Genomic DNA, 13,711 nt, shown 5'->3' with positions numbered 1-13,711 from the left:
ATGTAATATATTTTATAAAATAGACTTTATTGTATCTAACACGCATACGATAGAAATTTCAAAGTTTGTGTTCAAACGATTCGATTTTATAAAATGCACAAGAACACTAGGTTGTCTAATATTTAAAAGACGATATAAATTATATGTATAGCATTATGAAACACATTGATAATAATAGACAGCCTATTGCTCTCTGATTTAGAAATTTCTGAGAATATGCCTTATCTTATTTTAATGGTGCAACGTAAAAATATTTATATTCATATAAAATATATATACAATTATTCAATACAGTCATTATATATAAAAAAAAGAAAAAACGGAAAAAAATGATGAGTGGTACACATCGCTGGAACTAGATTTAATTATACAAATAAATTTATAGACTATTACCTTAATAGTAGGTGATATTTACTACTATTAGTTTACTTATTTTTATAAAATTAAAAAAAATATATATTTGTCTTTTCTAAAATCTTTAATCATATTTAGCAGCTTTTGTTCTATAGACTTCTTCATGTATTATTGTTAAATATATCTCCTAACATGAAATTAATAACAATTGAATTATTACAAGTCAGTTTTATATTATACATAAATTTGTTTAATTTCAAAGAATTTACATATTTTATATTATATTATACTGATCGCTCACAATAATACGTATATCCATACTAAGAAGTCTTATGTTAAAATTTAAACTTTTATAATTATAATTATTTACAAACATTAATTCTATTTTAAAATTTCTTGTATGATAATTGTGAATTTTGTAAATTAAATCTAAAATTTTCACAGATTGTAAGAAATTAATATTTGACATATCTTTGTGCAAAAGCTCATAATTACATTTAATTAATTATAAAAGAACATTGCACAAGTGCATAATTGTCATATTGATATAGATATATAAATAAAATAATTCAATTCTTTTTTCTTTCAAGTTTTACCATAAAATTTTCGATTTAATAAATACAACAGTAAGTTTACGTTAACTTTTGCTTTACCAAACATATCCATAATTGGTGCACCTTCAAACTGCAATTCAAGTAATTTTTGTATATCGATATCAATTTTTTCCATTTCTACTCCCATAAATTTACAACGTACGCTAAAAAGACCAGTATGTTCTGTTGGACTTATTTCAAAAATTACATTTTTAAACTGCGATTGCGGTAGTCCATCAATTTCTAACAGTACTCCTTTTTCTTGTAGTTTGGCTGCAGAATATTTCAATGTCATTTTAGATCTTAACTTAACGTGATTATTCTTCTGATTGACTTTAAATGCTCGCAAGGATCTATAAACAATTACACTGTTACATAGTGTTACTAGGTAGGTATGAAAGGCAAAAAAAAATTATATATGTACCCTTTTGCTGTGCGTAAATTTTCCAAACAATGTTGTATATATTCATTATAATATTCTACTTGTTCTTGATAATATTTACATTTTTCTTCCAGTCTTTGTTTAGTTGTACGTAAAGTTTGCAATTCTTTATTCCGAATAATTCGATATTTTCCTTTATTACAAAGATCCTTAGCCACTGCAGTTATAATATTTTGATATCCATCTTCTTGGCTGACCCAACCATCAAGTTCAAGTTTATTAAGATACGCCCGTAATTGATGCTTACAATCATTCAAGGATGAACTATAAATAAATTTTTTTAAATTTTTTATTTAATGATTAATAATTTATTTCATTACTATACCTCTTATGAATAATATTTAAAGTAGGCGATAAACTGGTGCATTTTACGTCGTTTAATTTTTCTTGGACAGGAGAACATATAGTGTCTGCTAAAGCTTCGACTAACGTTTGACCTTTTAAAAACTGCAGTACAGAAACTAATAATTCTTTCGTTTTTATGAAAAGTTTGTTTAAACTAGCATCTTCCTCTTCGGGCACTTGAAATTTATTGGTGAGCACCAAACATACTTCTGTTTTTCCAAAACGCGTTAAATTTGTTTCACATGCGGTGTCAGCTAATAAATGATTATAATATAATATCATTTAATTAAGTATAATATGATAACAAATTATTTCTTACAGATTCCAAGTAGAGATGCAACAGTCGGTGCAGGACCTAAATCATCCAATAAATCGTGCAACGGATCCATTGGGTCTGGTGCTATTTGATCTTGATATTCTAACATAAGGCAATGAGTGTCACAAATTTCCTGTAATTAACATAGATTAACAAGATTAAATATTAGAAATATTTAAAGATTAATAATGAAAAAATTTCGTATTTTTATGTGATTATTAACATTCTTTTACTTGTAATGAAATATATATCTCAGGTTTGTGAATAAGCGTAGCCTCCGTATATTCGTGAATACAGAAATGTTCTTCTAGACCTTCAATTTGACAACAATAACGGAAAAAGCTTTTAAACTTTTCGTGACATTCAATTATAAATGAATTCAAACAAACTAGATGCGTGGCCTCTTCACCAAACTAGAAATAAAAATTTACGTAATATGCGTCTCTTGTTAGTTCTAAATGTTACGATTCTTAAAAAGCGAACATAATTACCCCTTTCTTAGAAGCAGCGAATTGTAATATTTTGGCAATACTAGCTAAATTTCTTCGCTGATCATTTGATAATGATCTATCAATTGGCAATGTGATTATATCGAAAGCATCTGGAGCTACAATAGCTGCATTTATATAATGATAATAAATTAAATTTCCCACTACTTTTAAAATATCTTTTTCTGGAGAATTTGGAAATTTTTCAGTTAAAGAATCGTTTAAAATTTTAGCCATATATAACATTCCATATGGTATTAAATCTCGTGATTCAGTTATTTTAGTCAAAAATTCTAGAACAGTACTTTGAAGTAATTGTATTCCCTTATTTAATCTAATTTGTACTTGCTCATATTCTAGAGCTTGTTGTTGTGTTACCGTATAAGGCAGATTTCTGTTGAGAATAATAATTATAAAACAATGGTGACTTGTATATTCGCTTTAAACTTACACTGTTTCTCCTATTTCCATTTCTAATTGATTTCGCCAGCATTTGTAAATATCGACAGGATTCGTTTCTATATTTAATGTACGATCAGCTAAAATTTTTTCAATAATTGGTCCAACAATTTTTCTCAAAGCTCTTTGGCCATTTAATTGTCGTGCATAATTTACCACCATTTTCAGAACAAGAGGATTCCCGGTAACAACTTCAGATGGTTTTTGAAATTTGCATCTATGTATTGAATTATAATTATTACTTACTTTATATTTGAATTCATTACCTTCTTATGTGTAATAGCATTATACCTGATTTCTTCTTGTAATGCGCTGCCAAATAATTTTAATAACAAATATTCTTCTCTGATATTTGATCCGAAGTTAAATAACGTTAAAATTACATTTTGAAGAAACTTATTTGTTTTACTTTGAGGTAGGAGAAATAAAAGTTTTGATAAATATGCTGGATTAGTTTGCAGTGCATAAAACAAATGTTGATATCCATCCAACATTTTTCGACCCTCTTTAGTTAATGATTTTAAGCCTTTGTGTGAAACAGCACCATCTGATGAAGTGCTCCTTCGAGGTTTGTTGGAATGTCTTTGCTTTGCAAGAGTTTCCAAGCTTTTTCCATGTGCTACAACATCCTAAAATTTTAGTCAGATATAAATTAGGTATAAATTTAATATTTTCTTTTTATTTTAAACATTACTTGTAGTGTAATTCTATTTTGTATAAGTAAACCAATTTTTATATCCATGCTATCCAATTGTTGAGATAAAACCTGATTGTGTCGTATACTTTGAACAACTTCATGTTTTAAATACTGCAACAGTAAATTTACAATACAATATAAATGGTGTATAAATATAAATGATTTTGAACTATTGTTTAAACATAAAATATTTATACTTGTAATTGTAAGTCTTTATCATAATCCTCTGCGTTAAAATTTAAAATTGCAGAAAAATGACGGACAACAGGAAATGGTGGTTTTTCCATATATAAAAGTGAATGAAAAGCGCGTCTTTCGGCACGACTTCGCCATAAAGCTTGTATTTTTATGATTTTTTCTTCCTAAAAATTGAGACTAAATTACCACTCTTAGTGTATTATACGAAAAATTGAAATAAAATGGAAACGCATTACTTACGTGTTCTCTATAACAATCCAATATATTTATATATTTGGGTTTCATTTTTACATATGTATTTTGAAATGCTTTCTTTTTATTTTCTAATAATTTCATGTATCGTTTACGCTGTACTATACTTCTCCACCAGGCTTGGATTCGAATAATTTTATCTACATTATCATGAAAGCATGTAAGTCTATCAGAAAATTTCTTTCTTAATAAATATCCACGAATATAAGCTTGAAATCGAATTATTTTGTCTTTTATCAAATATTCTGCGTGTTCCTTTTCTGTGACACTGTTTATTAATTCCTAGAAATAATGTACGATTATAACTTTTACACATTAACATTTTCAGTTTAATTAGCTTAAATTTTTTAGTTCTACAATACAATTATGTCTTGCATGTCGATATAAAATGTTTTTGAGGCATTTTTAGGTCGGTCCCAGGTGTAATTGAGCTTTTGTAAATCTAAATAAGATTCATTATTTCCAAAAGTAAAAAATTGAACAAATTCATAGTTGTACAGTTTATTCTGAAATACGAAAAAAAATTATTAAATTAAATACTTCATTATAATATTATAGTACTTCATTATAATATTATACCTTTATATTTTTTAAACGGCGTAAGGTTTTGAAACAGTTTGTTTTATATTGCTCTGGTATTCTGAAACCAAAGTTTTCAAGGCATTTAATTGTAAATGACATATCATTTTTCTGTAACGCTGAGTTAATTTGTGACAAAAAGCAGCAAACTGCAAAAATACGAAATATATTATTAAAGTAAACACAACTACAAATGTACAAAATATGAACGCATTATACCACGTTGAATACTCATGGATTCACTCGCAACAATTTTTGTTATATTTTCTACATCTTCTAGCCATAATTCAGAACCATCATTATGTTTTTCTTCAAGGCATTTTTTAAATAATTTCAAATAAAGAGACACATCTGTTGGCAAAATAGGTTCCTCTAATTTTAAAGCAGAATTTTCCAAAGCAGCTATAATGCTATTTCGGTCATTTTCTATGACAGCCGAGTTTAATTGACGTAGAACTTGTATCACTGTCAAAGCAATAAAAAATTTAAAATATTGTATAGTTTATAAAGAAATTATATAGAAAATTTAAAGAATATACCCTCATCATCATTTTCACACTGTTGATTGACATGATCAATGCATTCTTGAACATCACTGTATGTTAATAAAGGACATTCTTCTCTAGTTTGTTTCTCAAATCGAACTGTTGCTAATGCTCTATAATATTTTACTTTATTCCCTTGATCTAATTCCTAGATATGATATATATACATATATATATAAAAAAATAATTCCTTATTAAAAATTTATTTATATGAAAGTAAACCCACAGAAACATGACAACCTGGATTTGCCAAAGCTTGATAAACTAAATCTGGATTTCCCGTGTCTACAGCTTTACTAATTTCTGCAATTATCGATAAAACACGCAAACTGACTACAATATCGCTATATGAAAGGTCGTTCTATTAAGAAAATAATGTTTATATTAATACAGATTTTTAATAAAATTTTATACTTTATATGTTTTATTTTTACCTGAGAGTCAATACGATCGACTTTCATCTCTTCATAATATAATGGTAGTGCAAAATCATCAATTTTTTCTGTCAACTCAAGATCAGGCTTTTTTAAAACTTCATAAAAATCATTGCGTTTACCATTTTGTAATGTTAGATTTAAAAGCTTTACACAATTATCACCTGTGTTAAGAAAAATATTTTGAATAGTAATTATATTTAAGAAGATGATCTTTACTATATAATACTAACGCTTCCGAGATTTGAGTGCTATTTCATTTGCTTTATCAATTTCTTTTTGAAGTAATTGTTTACAATGATGATGATTATTTTCTGAATATGTACTATTCCATTCAGTACTTTTCAATAATTGCGTTAGTTGTTCTTTATATAATTGTGCGTTTTCGTGAACGACGTTCTGAAAAAATTATAATAATGCTAATCATAAAATAGAATCATAGAATTGCAAAAAAGATATTAATAAAAATATTAAGTTAAAGCATACTTTTAAGTACAATGCAGGCATTTTTAATATATCCATAAAATGATTGTTCTTACAACGAATAGACTGAATTATATTTTTCATAGCACAGGAAACTAAAAAAAATGTGCATAATTAAAAAAAATGATTAGAAAATAATAATTTTTAATTAGAAATAATTCTTCTAATTAAAAAAAATGAACGAAATTAAAAAAATAATTAGAAAATAATAATTCTTCTTATAACTTACCATTAACATAATTAATATGACCCTGAATTTCTGCTTGAGTTAATAATTCATCATATATATCTGGCACATAACTATCATTAAGAGACTGTTAAAATTATATTATTAATACTTATTAGAAATATAAACAAGAATATTTTAATTGAAAAAATCATTACTTACTCTATTAAGTGCAGCTTGCACTTTCAATTCCTTTGCTTCGAACAAAGCGTCAAAGTATTCTTTACTGTAACATGGCATAATATTATTCAAATTCACTACTTTATTTTGAAGGGTAGTTAATATTTTCTCGTTATCCTTAAAATGAAATATTCTTTCATTAATCATTTAAAGTTATTTAAGGTACTTAAACAAGATACTTTGCAAATGCATACCTTTTCTACAATAGATTGATTAATTGCTATTACAGCAGCATGAAGTGTAGCTGCATCGATCTCCATGCAATTTGCTAATAAACCCCCAATTTTCTGGAATGAAGGCATTTGAATTCCATATTTTTTCAACTCTTTACTGACAGTATTTATTTCTTCATCTAGAAAAAATGAAATGCTATTATAATAATACAATCAAGTCTACACATTCTTTTTTTTCAAAATATAACAGAATCAAACAAGTACCAGTAAAATTCACTTTTCCATATAAGTCCTGAATTTGTGGTGCTTTACCTAGTTTAAACAAATGAGTACTCAGAGCATGAATACAATATATTACGCGAGGCATATTTTTCTTATCATAGATATCTGTAGTTTCTGGCTGAAAAGTCTTTCAAAAAGTTTGTCAGATTATTTTAAGTAAATGTAAGTATGAGAAATATTTTAATTTTTATGTAACAGACACATACTATTGGTAACTGCATGGATCTTAAAGCTTTCAGAAAGTGATTGATATTATCTGTGTGCCTAAATTGCAAACCAACTACTGCATAACGTTTTTGCTCAGCATCATATATTTTGTGAGCAGGCAAAGACTCAGGTGCCATAAAATGGGCAAGTTTTGCCAAATACACTCCATTTCTGAAGTTTTCTTCCAATTCAGTTGTTGGTGGAAGTGTTTCTCTAAGACATGCTTCCATCCATCTATTAAATAAAAAACATCAAGTAGGTAAGGTAATCATAAATTTATTAAAAAAAATTTGTTAAGATATTTACTTTTTGGCTTCCTCCAAATGACAGAGGTATTCATAAGCGACTGTCTTGTGACGTTGTTCATCCATTTCTTCTGCTGACTTACGGATATTCATTCCTGCAAAATCTGATCTCCTAAATGACAATACACTATTGCAACATCCAATATTTACGTGCAATTAAACTTCCCGACTTTTTGTGTATCAAGTAAAAATTAAATGTCCACACTGATCTTACCTTTTTCGTTACTGATTGCTTTATCATCGATATTACTCATGTTAAACAACAAGAAAACACTTATTGACAAACAAATACTGAGAATGATGCACGATAATGTAAGAGTACGTTAAATTCTACGAATTCAAACTTGTTCAAAACTATGAGTGCGGTGCAACACTGACAAGTCCTACCAACCGAAGTGCAATTCCCAACACTATTGGTCGATCTTGCGTAAAAAAGAGCTGTTAATAACTAACTTCGTGTGTCTCACAATTCAATTCGATTCGAGCCATTCGAACGAGAATTCCACACTGATTTAATTCTATCTAATGGAAAGGGAACGGCCGTAATATACAAATGACAGGTAGTTGTTCTTAATTAAAGCAAACAAGAAACATAAATAAGATAATAACAAGGCAAAAACTAATTCCAGTTATGGGACATTTAAGGTACATTCAAAGGACTGAAGTCAGTTAAGGCTGAACTAAAGGAACTTTTTCACACACTAAGGATATATTTTTAATTAATTCCTCTATGAACAAAGGAAACGAATATAATGTAAATTTACATATTATTAACGATACAAATGACAGATAAATTTTAATTCTATCAGCAATTTTCAGGTTTCACCACCTTTTCAGTTTTGTTACTGTTTACTTTTATTATTTCCTGCACGTAAGTTAAGCCAAGCAGAGAAAATAAATTATAACTTTTCGAAATGCAGTGCTTCTCGTTCAATGATACTTGCTGTGCACATATGCTATATAGTACAAGTTAAGGATAAAATGAATGACTTGATATCCAGTCGAGGAATTTGTTAATTATGGAACCACAGTTACAAAATATAATTCAACACGAATGAAATGGAATAAATACATATATGTATGTATTAGATTTCTGAAATATTTTCGTATTTATTTTCAGATTAAATCTCACAGATAGATTTGGATAGTATTTGTGTTATATTTAGTTTTTTGAGAAGACGAATTTTGTTTATATGTTTACGTTTACACGCATTGCCTCATTAACGAGACAAGCGCATTGTGCGTGCATACACCGATGTATACACGTGTTGTTGCAGTGTTGTAGAATTAAGGGGAGGCTAAGGAGGAAACAACGATAAGAATAAGGGAGGGGACAAGGGGGGTCAGATAAAGCGGTTGACCCTCGCCCCTTCAATGACCCCAGAGATGATATCGTTCTACTAAATTCATTGACGCACTTCTCAGTCGAATGTGTGGCCTCTTCCATTATACATCATACTGATCGCATACTTTCTCGTCATATACGTCCACTCTTTTGTCAAAACCGGAAATGCAGTTTCCAAAATTACTTCTTCTTTTTTGGCTTCTTATCGCAATGGGTCAATGCGATGCTGAAAATTCCATCGGTAAGTGGAATCCCATAATTTACGAAACGTATATTGCAGTTACAGTGCAAATCGATTGTTAATTTATGACTTGTGATTATGATCTTTTGTTAGGTGAAAATTAAAAGGAACAGTGCGATCTTTCAATGCGATGAAATGTGAATTCTTATAATTTACGTGTTGTTTAACTCAATGTTTAAATGATAACGCTTTCCAGGAAAGAATGATACCGCAGCAGAAATAACGCTTGGCGAGAAACAGCTCGAAGATCATATTCGCGCGATTCTGAAACACTATCAGCAAGAAGATCCAATAGGGCTACCTGGGGTGCCTATACCGGATCCCATGCCAGTACCGGATATGAAGCATTCATTCTCTATGTACACAATGAATTTCAAGAAAGTGAACGTTTACGACCTATCGAAGTTCCGGATAGTGAACATGGACTCGGAACTGGCGCTGATGCAAGTGAGACTTTAATCAAAAATTATTTGCATATGTTCGAACAAACGTTACAAATACAAATGTTACAAACGTAAGAACTATTATAGGAACACAGCCGATAATGCAGATTATTCAATATAATCGACAACGAAATTTGTAGTTACAGCGACTCGAAATCAAAAGACTTTCCTAAGTCCGGAACAAAAATATCTACATATATAAATGTCTTCTTTCTTTTTTTAAATTTAACTTGCGGCCAATAAGTGACGTTTGTTATTTAAAGGACAAATTGTCCCGCCGATTCTTCTTTTAAAAAAAAACATACATTCGCTTCAGTGTATAAGGACGTCTGTCGTTACGAAAAAAAATACATGTTAATTATACCGTAATGTAAAACATCGTATCGGTGACTAATCACAGAAGCATCGCGTCGTATAATCGAATAATCATAGAACTTCTACTAAATTAGTAATTGCACGATTACAACTGCGTTGAATTTATAAACGCATTAGAATTGATTTTCATCTGGGCATGTTTCTCGAAGGTTTCAGTGACATTAAATATGAAAAACTTGAACATTCGTGGATTCTACACCCTCTCTTCTTGGCTCTCACGGACGGCTGGTAATTTTACTGTGAAATTGTCCGGAGTGTATGTGAAAGGGCTTGGCAGGCTGGAAGTCGCCAGCGATGGTAAACTACAGGCGCAGAACATCGATTTGGATTTGACATTCGAAAAGATAGACATGGACTTTAAAAATTTGGGCTTCTTAGGCGCTGTATTCCAAAGCATGATCAATTCTATAGGCACCTTTATTTTCGACAGTATTAAGCCTTTTATATTGAAGGAGATAAATACTAAAGCTAGGTAAAGATCATTTGATTCAGCTCTTGTTGCAGACTGAAACCGTTGACAAATTTTCTTGCATTGTAGGGGCGAAGTTAACAAACAAATCTCGCAGTTGCCACAGCATTTCCCGAATTCTATATCGCCTTTTGATATGTTAATAACGGAGATTCGCAAGCAAATATCTGAAATGGGCTACGACCCGTTTAAGGTGAAAGACTATAGCCAAACTGTCGGTATATTCACGGTGACGTCGACTCATACTTGGATCACTGGCTTGGCAAGCGTCTACCGAATGGGAAATGTTACTCTGAGCATACAAAACAGAAAGGTAAATAGCTTGCTTTTCATTATTTTTCAAGCATAGTCTCTTTAATTTCAAATTTCTTCGATATCTTCTATAAGCACATCATTCAATGTGCGAAAGTGTGATTTTGTCTATATAATTACAGCATAATGTAGTGTGATACCTGTCTAATAATTACATCAGTTATTACGTCGTACATTGTCAATCGGAAACACGCTGACTAATCAAATTTAATCACAATCCGTAATTGTCTCGGCTCTGATGTAATCGATTTGTAGGCGTCGATGCATGTTAAGTATAAGTTAGTTAGTAAGTATACTGTTCAGTTGTTTGTGTTTAAAGGTATATGCGACAATTGATGCTGGTACCCAGGAAATCGAAGGAAAAACTCATTGGGAAATAAGCGTGATCGGTGGCTTTTTATCCAGAGCCGGTACAGTTTCCTTCACCACGCAATATTTCAGAGCTCAGGTAAAATTAAGCCAACCTTTGGACACGCGGGAGAAGCCGAGCCTGGAAGGCCTTGACCTTGAACTGGGTAATATTCAAACTAGAGTTCATGGTGCAGGTACTATCGATTACTTAGTTGAAGCCAGCGTCAATATATTACCAAACCTTTTAAGGTTCGATCCTGATGTTTTTTTCACGATCAACGTGTTTGCGTATCGATCCGTAATGTTATTCAAATGAGGAATAATTTGTTTATTAGATATCAGATAATGGATGCAATAGAAGGACCGTTTAAAAGACGCATCCAAATGGAATTAGATAAAGTGAACGTTGAGGAAGAGATTTACAATCATATTCCACACATAGAAGAACATGCTATGAGACATATTCAAGGTCTGATTCCTCCGGAAGAGACAATTTTAGGGGAGTTAATGCCGCCTTCAGATCAAGATGAACAACCCTTTTCGGAAAGTGAGGAAAATCGAGGCCCTTCGTAAAAATTGAATGTATTATAAACTATGGGAACAATAAAATAACGCTGCCCGGCATTTAAATTATTTCAATTTGAAAACATGATCTTTTGTCGATATCAAAGAGAATGCCTATCTAACAAGTATTGTGATAAACACATTGCGCAGCACACTGCTTTGTACATATGTTTTACTGAAATATATTACTAAAATATATTTTTGTTACAGGTTATTGATAAAACAAATCTTATTTCAGTATTTAACGTTTATTTATTGAAAAATAAACTAATAATAATAAAAGGTACAATAGCGTATATATTAAATCATAGTTACAAGTTCAATAATTGTATAATTGAATTTCGCAATATTGAATCATACAATATTAGAAATATAGTTCAAATGATTTTAATACAAGACTTTAGTAAAAAAGGAAATTAAAAAAGATTCCAATTAAAATGACATGATTGATCAAAATTCACGGTATACATATTACATTAAATGTTTTAGTTAAACATCTCTCTAGTTCTTTCACCATGTTCGTAATATAATTTTATATATCTAAAGAATTAAATCAATGATGTAATTAAATTACTAGTTAAGTGTATGTATGTTTTATATATGACTAAATCAAATTACACAGATATAAATCGGGCGTGTTTGAAGATAAACAAGATAAATTTTTTTTAACTTTTCAGAAAAAAAGTTTCATAGTGAACATCTAATGTATTAGTATCGATTAAGGAGAAAAGCACAGATAACATCGTTTACATATTATATTGCCTTGATTGCTGGCGCTCTGCTTCGTTCGATCGGCACGATTCTTTCACCGGGTGCTGGCATGGCAAGTTTTGGAGCAGTGATCGTGAGAATGCCATCGGAGGACAAGCTCGGTTTAACGTGGCCGATGTCATATCCCTGTGGTAACATGTATCTACGCACGAAATGCCTCGATACGTAGCCATGTTCATCCTTCTTCTCTTCGTGTTTACCCTCAATGGTGATACATTTGTCGTCTGTCCTGACAGTTATCTCCTCTGGCGCGAATTGCTGCACGTCGACGACCACCTGATATTTGTTTTGGTCCCGCTCAACCGTGGTCGAACCACCAACTTGATGTTCCAATTGTTCCATCATGTTCCTCCACGGCCGGAAGAACTCGTTGAAAGATGGTATCGGCGATAGAAAATCGTCCCTGGTGCTAAGACGTTTGAAATGCTCTTCCAGTTCCCGATGATAACGATCCATGTCCTCCCACCAGTTGCGGAAAAGATCTCTCGTTATTAGTGCCATGTCGATGCGATTGATCTGCGAAATTTCAATGTCTAAGTTATGTTGCCAGATGCGTAACGTATGTATGTACATAATCTCTGTGAGAGATCAAAATCGAAAATTCAAAAGGGATTCGAAAGATTCGGTAAAAAAAAATTTTAAATTGAAAGCAAAGGTAAACTTAGATTCGAACGTGTTGTGGGTACAAAAGAAAAAAAAAATGGTTGACATAGTTGACAACGTTGGCACAACGTATGAGGAATGTTGACTCTTCATATCGTTTCATCGAGAAATAAAGTATCTTATGTCACGCGAGAAGCGAATATATATAAACTTGCTGCAAACGAATCGAATTACACCGTGTTTTTACGCGATTCGAATATCTATTTTTAGATATGCGGAATACACTTGTATTACGTTATATCAACGTTACGTCGATATAACGCAATTCCACAAAAATAATCTACTTCCTTGCATTTCCTGTTGTAAAAATACATAATGGAACATAATAGTTTCAAATATAATTTGAAAGAGAAAAGAGAAAAGAAAGATAAGAGGGAAAGTTCTCGATAAAGTAGTCTAAAGTTTGTTTAGAGTGAAAAAGAAATTTTAAATTAAATTAGAAAGGAAGTTAGAATACATACCTCTCGTTAAGAATCCTTTACTTTTAGAAATCACTCACAAGAAGAAATAATCGTTCGTTTAAAATAATATAAAGTCGTTCGATAGTAGCTTGGAACGTTGCACGATCCTCTCGCTTCGAATTATAGTTGATTCTGACTGCGCAGTTCTCCGCGACGAT

At 30.7% G+C, this 13,711-nt stretch overlaps 3 protein-coding genes and 1 long non-coding RNA gene across 4 annotated transcripts; 2 read left to right on the top strand and 2 right to left on the bottom strand.

The window, feature by feature from the left end:
- Window positions 1-378: 378 nt before the first annotated feature.
- Window positions 379-7,906, bottom strand: LOC122538760 (ras GTPase-activating-like protein IQGAP1). Its single transcript, XM_043673100.1, has 26 exons — window positions 7,773-7,906; window positions 7,560-7,653; window positions 7,253-7,487; window positions 7,029-7,173; window positions 6,786-6,943; window positions 6,574-6,708; window positions 6,415-6,499; window positions 6,189-6,280; window positions 5,936-6,101; window positions 5,703-5,866; window positions 5,495-5,629; window positions 5,263-5,416; window positions 4,943-5,188; window positions 4,724-4,872; window positions 4,507-4,650; window positions 4,133-4,426; window positions 3,892-4,056; window positions 3,692-3,805; window positions 3,289-3,626; window positions 2,990-3,214; window positions 2,542-2,932; window positions 2,284-2,463; window positions 2,054-2,183; window positions 1,715-1,988; window positions 1,372-1,653; window positions 379-1,300 (listed from the first exon to the last, which is right to left on the bottom strand). Exons 1-26 carry the CDS (start codon window positions 7,810-7,812, stop codon window positions 940-942), a joined length of 4,896 nt encoding a protein of 1,631 aa, XP_043529035.1. The 5' UTR covers window positions 7,813-7,906; the 3' UTR covers window positions 379-939.
- On the top strand, window positions 1,820-2,258 carry LOC122538778. The gene is made up of 2 exons (XR_006308923.1): window positions 1,820-1,924; window positions 2,056-2,258. It is a non-coding gene; the product is annotated as an uncharacterized LOC122538778 (long non-coding RNA).
- Window positions 7,907-8,955: 1,049 nt separating the features above from the next.
- Window positions 8,956-11,856, top strand: LOC122538768. Its single transcript, XM_043673122.1, has 6 exons — window positions 8,956-9,144; window positions 9,341-9,591; window positions 10,112-10,434; window positions 10,501-10,744; window positions 11,063-11,343; window positions 11,430-11,856. The coding sequence occupies exons 1-6, from the start codon at window positions 9,069-9,071 to the stop codon at window positions 11,665-11,667; spliced, it is 1,413 nt and encodes a 470-aa protein (XP_043529057.1). The 5' UTR covers window positions 8,956-9,068; the 3' UTR covers window positions 11,668-11,856.
- Window positions 11,857-11,887: 31 nt separating this feature from the next.
- LOC122538772 (protein lethal(2)essential for life-like) lies at window positions 11,888-13,711 on the bottom strand. Its single transcript, XM_043673126.1, has 2 exons — window positions 13,554-13,711; window positions 11,888-12,945 (listed from the first exon to the last, which is right to left on the bottom strand). Exon 2 carries the CDS (start codon window positions 12,928-12,930, stop codon window positions 12,412-12,414), a length of 519 nt encoding a protein of 172 aa, XP_043529061.1. The 5' UTR covers window positions 12,931-12,945; window positions 13,554-13,711; the 3' UTR covers window positions 11,888-12,411.

This window comes from Frieseomelitta varia, unplaced genomic scaffold, assembly GCF_011392965.1.
Source record: "Frieseomelitta varia isolate USP_RPSP 00005682 unplaced genomic scaffold, Fvar_1.2 scaffold_177, whole genome shotgun sequence".
Classification (NCBI taxonomy): domain Eukaryota; kingdom Metazoa; phylum Arthropoda; class Insecta; order Hymenoptera; family Apidae; genus Frieseomelitta; species Frieseomelitta varia.
Note: the sequence above shows the minus strand (reverse complement) of the source record. Positions and strands in the feature narration are given on the sequence as shown.

Excerpts from the sequence above, each read along its gene's own strand:
- LOC122538768 (XM_043673122.1), top strand. The coding sequence starts at position 9,069 with ATGCAGTTTCCAAAATTACTTCTTCTTTTTTGGCTTCTTATCGCAATG. Across the intron at positions 9,145-9,340 it reads CGATGCTGAAAATTCCATCG|GAAAGAATGATACCGCAGCA; the intron begins GTAAGTGGAATC and ends AACGCTTTCCAG. Across the intron at positions 11,344-11,429 it reads ATATTACCAAACCTTTTAAG|ATATCAGATAATGGATGCAA; the intron begins GTTCGATCCTGA and ends TTTGTTTATTAG.
- LOC122538772 (XM_043673126.1), bottom strand. The coding sequence starts at position 12,930 with ATGGCACTAATAACGAGAGATCTTTTCCGCAACTGGTGGGAGGACATG.
- LOC122538760 (XM_043673100.1), bottom strand. The coding sequence starts at position 7,812 with ATGAGTAATATCGATGATAAAGCAATCAGTAACGAAAAAG. Across the intron at positions 6,709-6,785 it reads ATCAATCTATTGTAGAAAAG|GATAACGAGAAAATATTAAC; the intron begins GTATGCATTTGC and ends TTTCATTTTAAG. Across the intron at positions 5,417-5,494 it reads ATCCAGGTTGTCATGTTTCT|GAATTAGATCAAGGGAATAA; the intron begins GTGGGTTTACTT and ends TATCATATCTAG.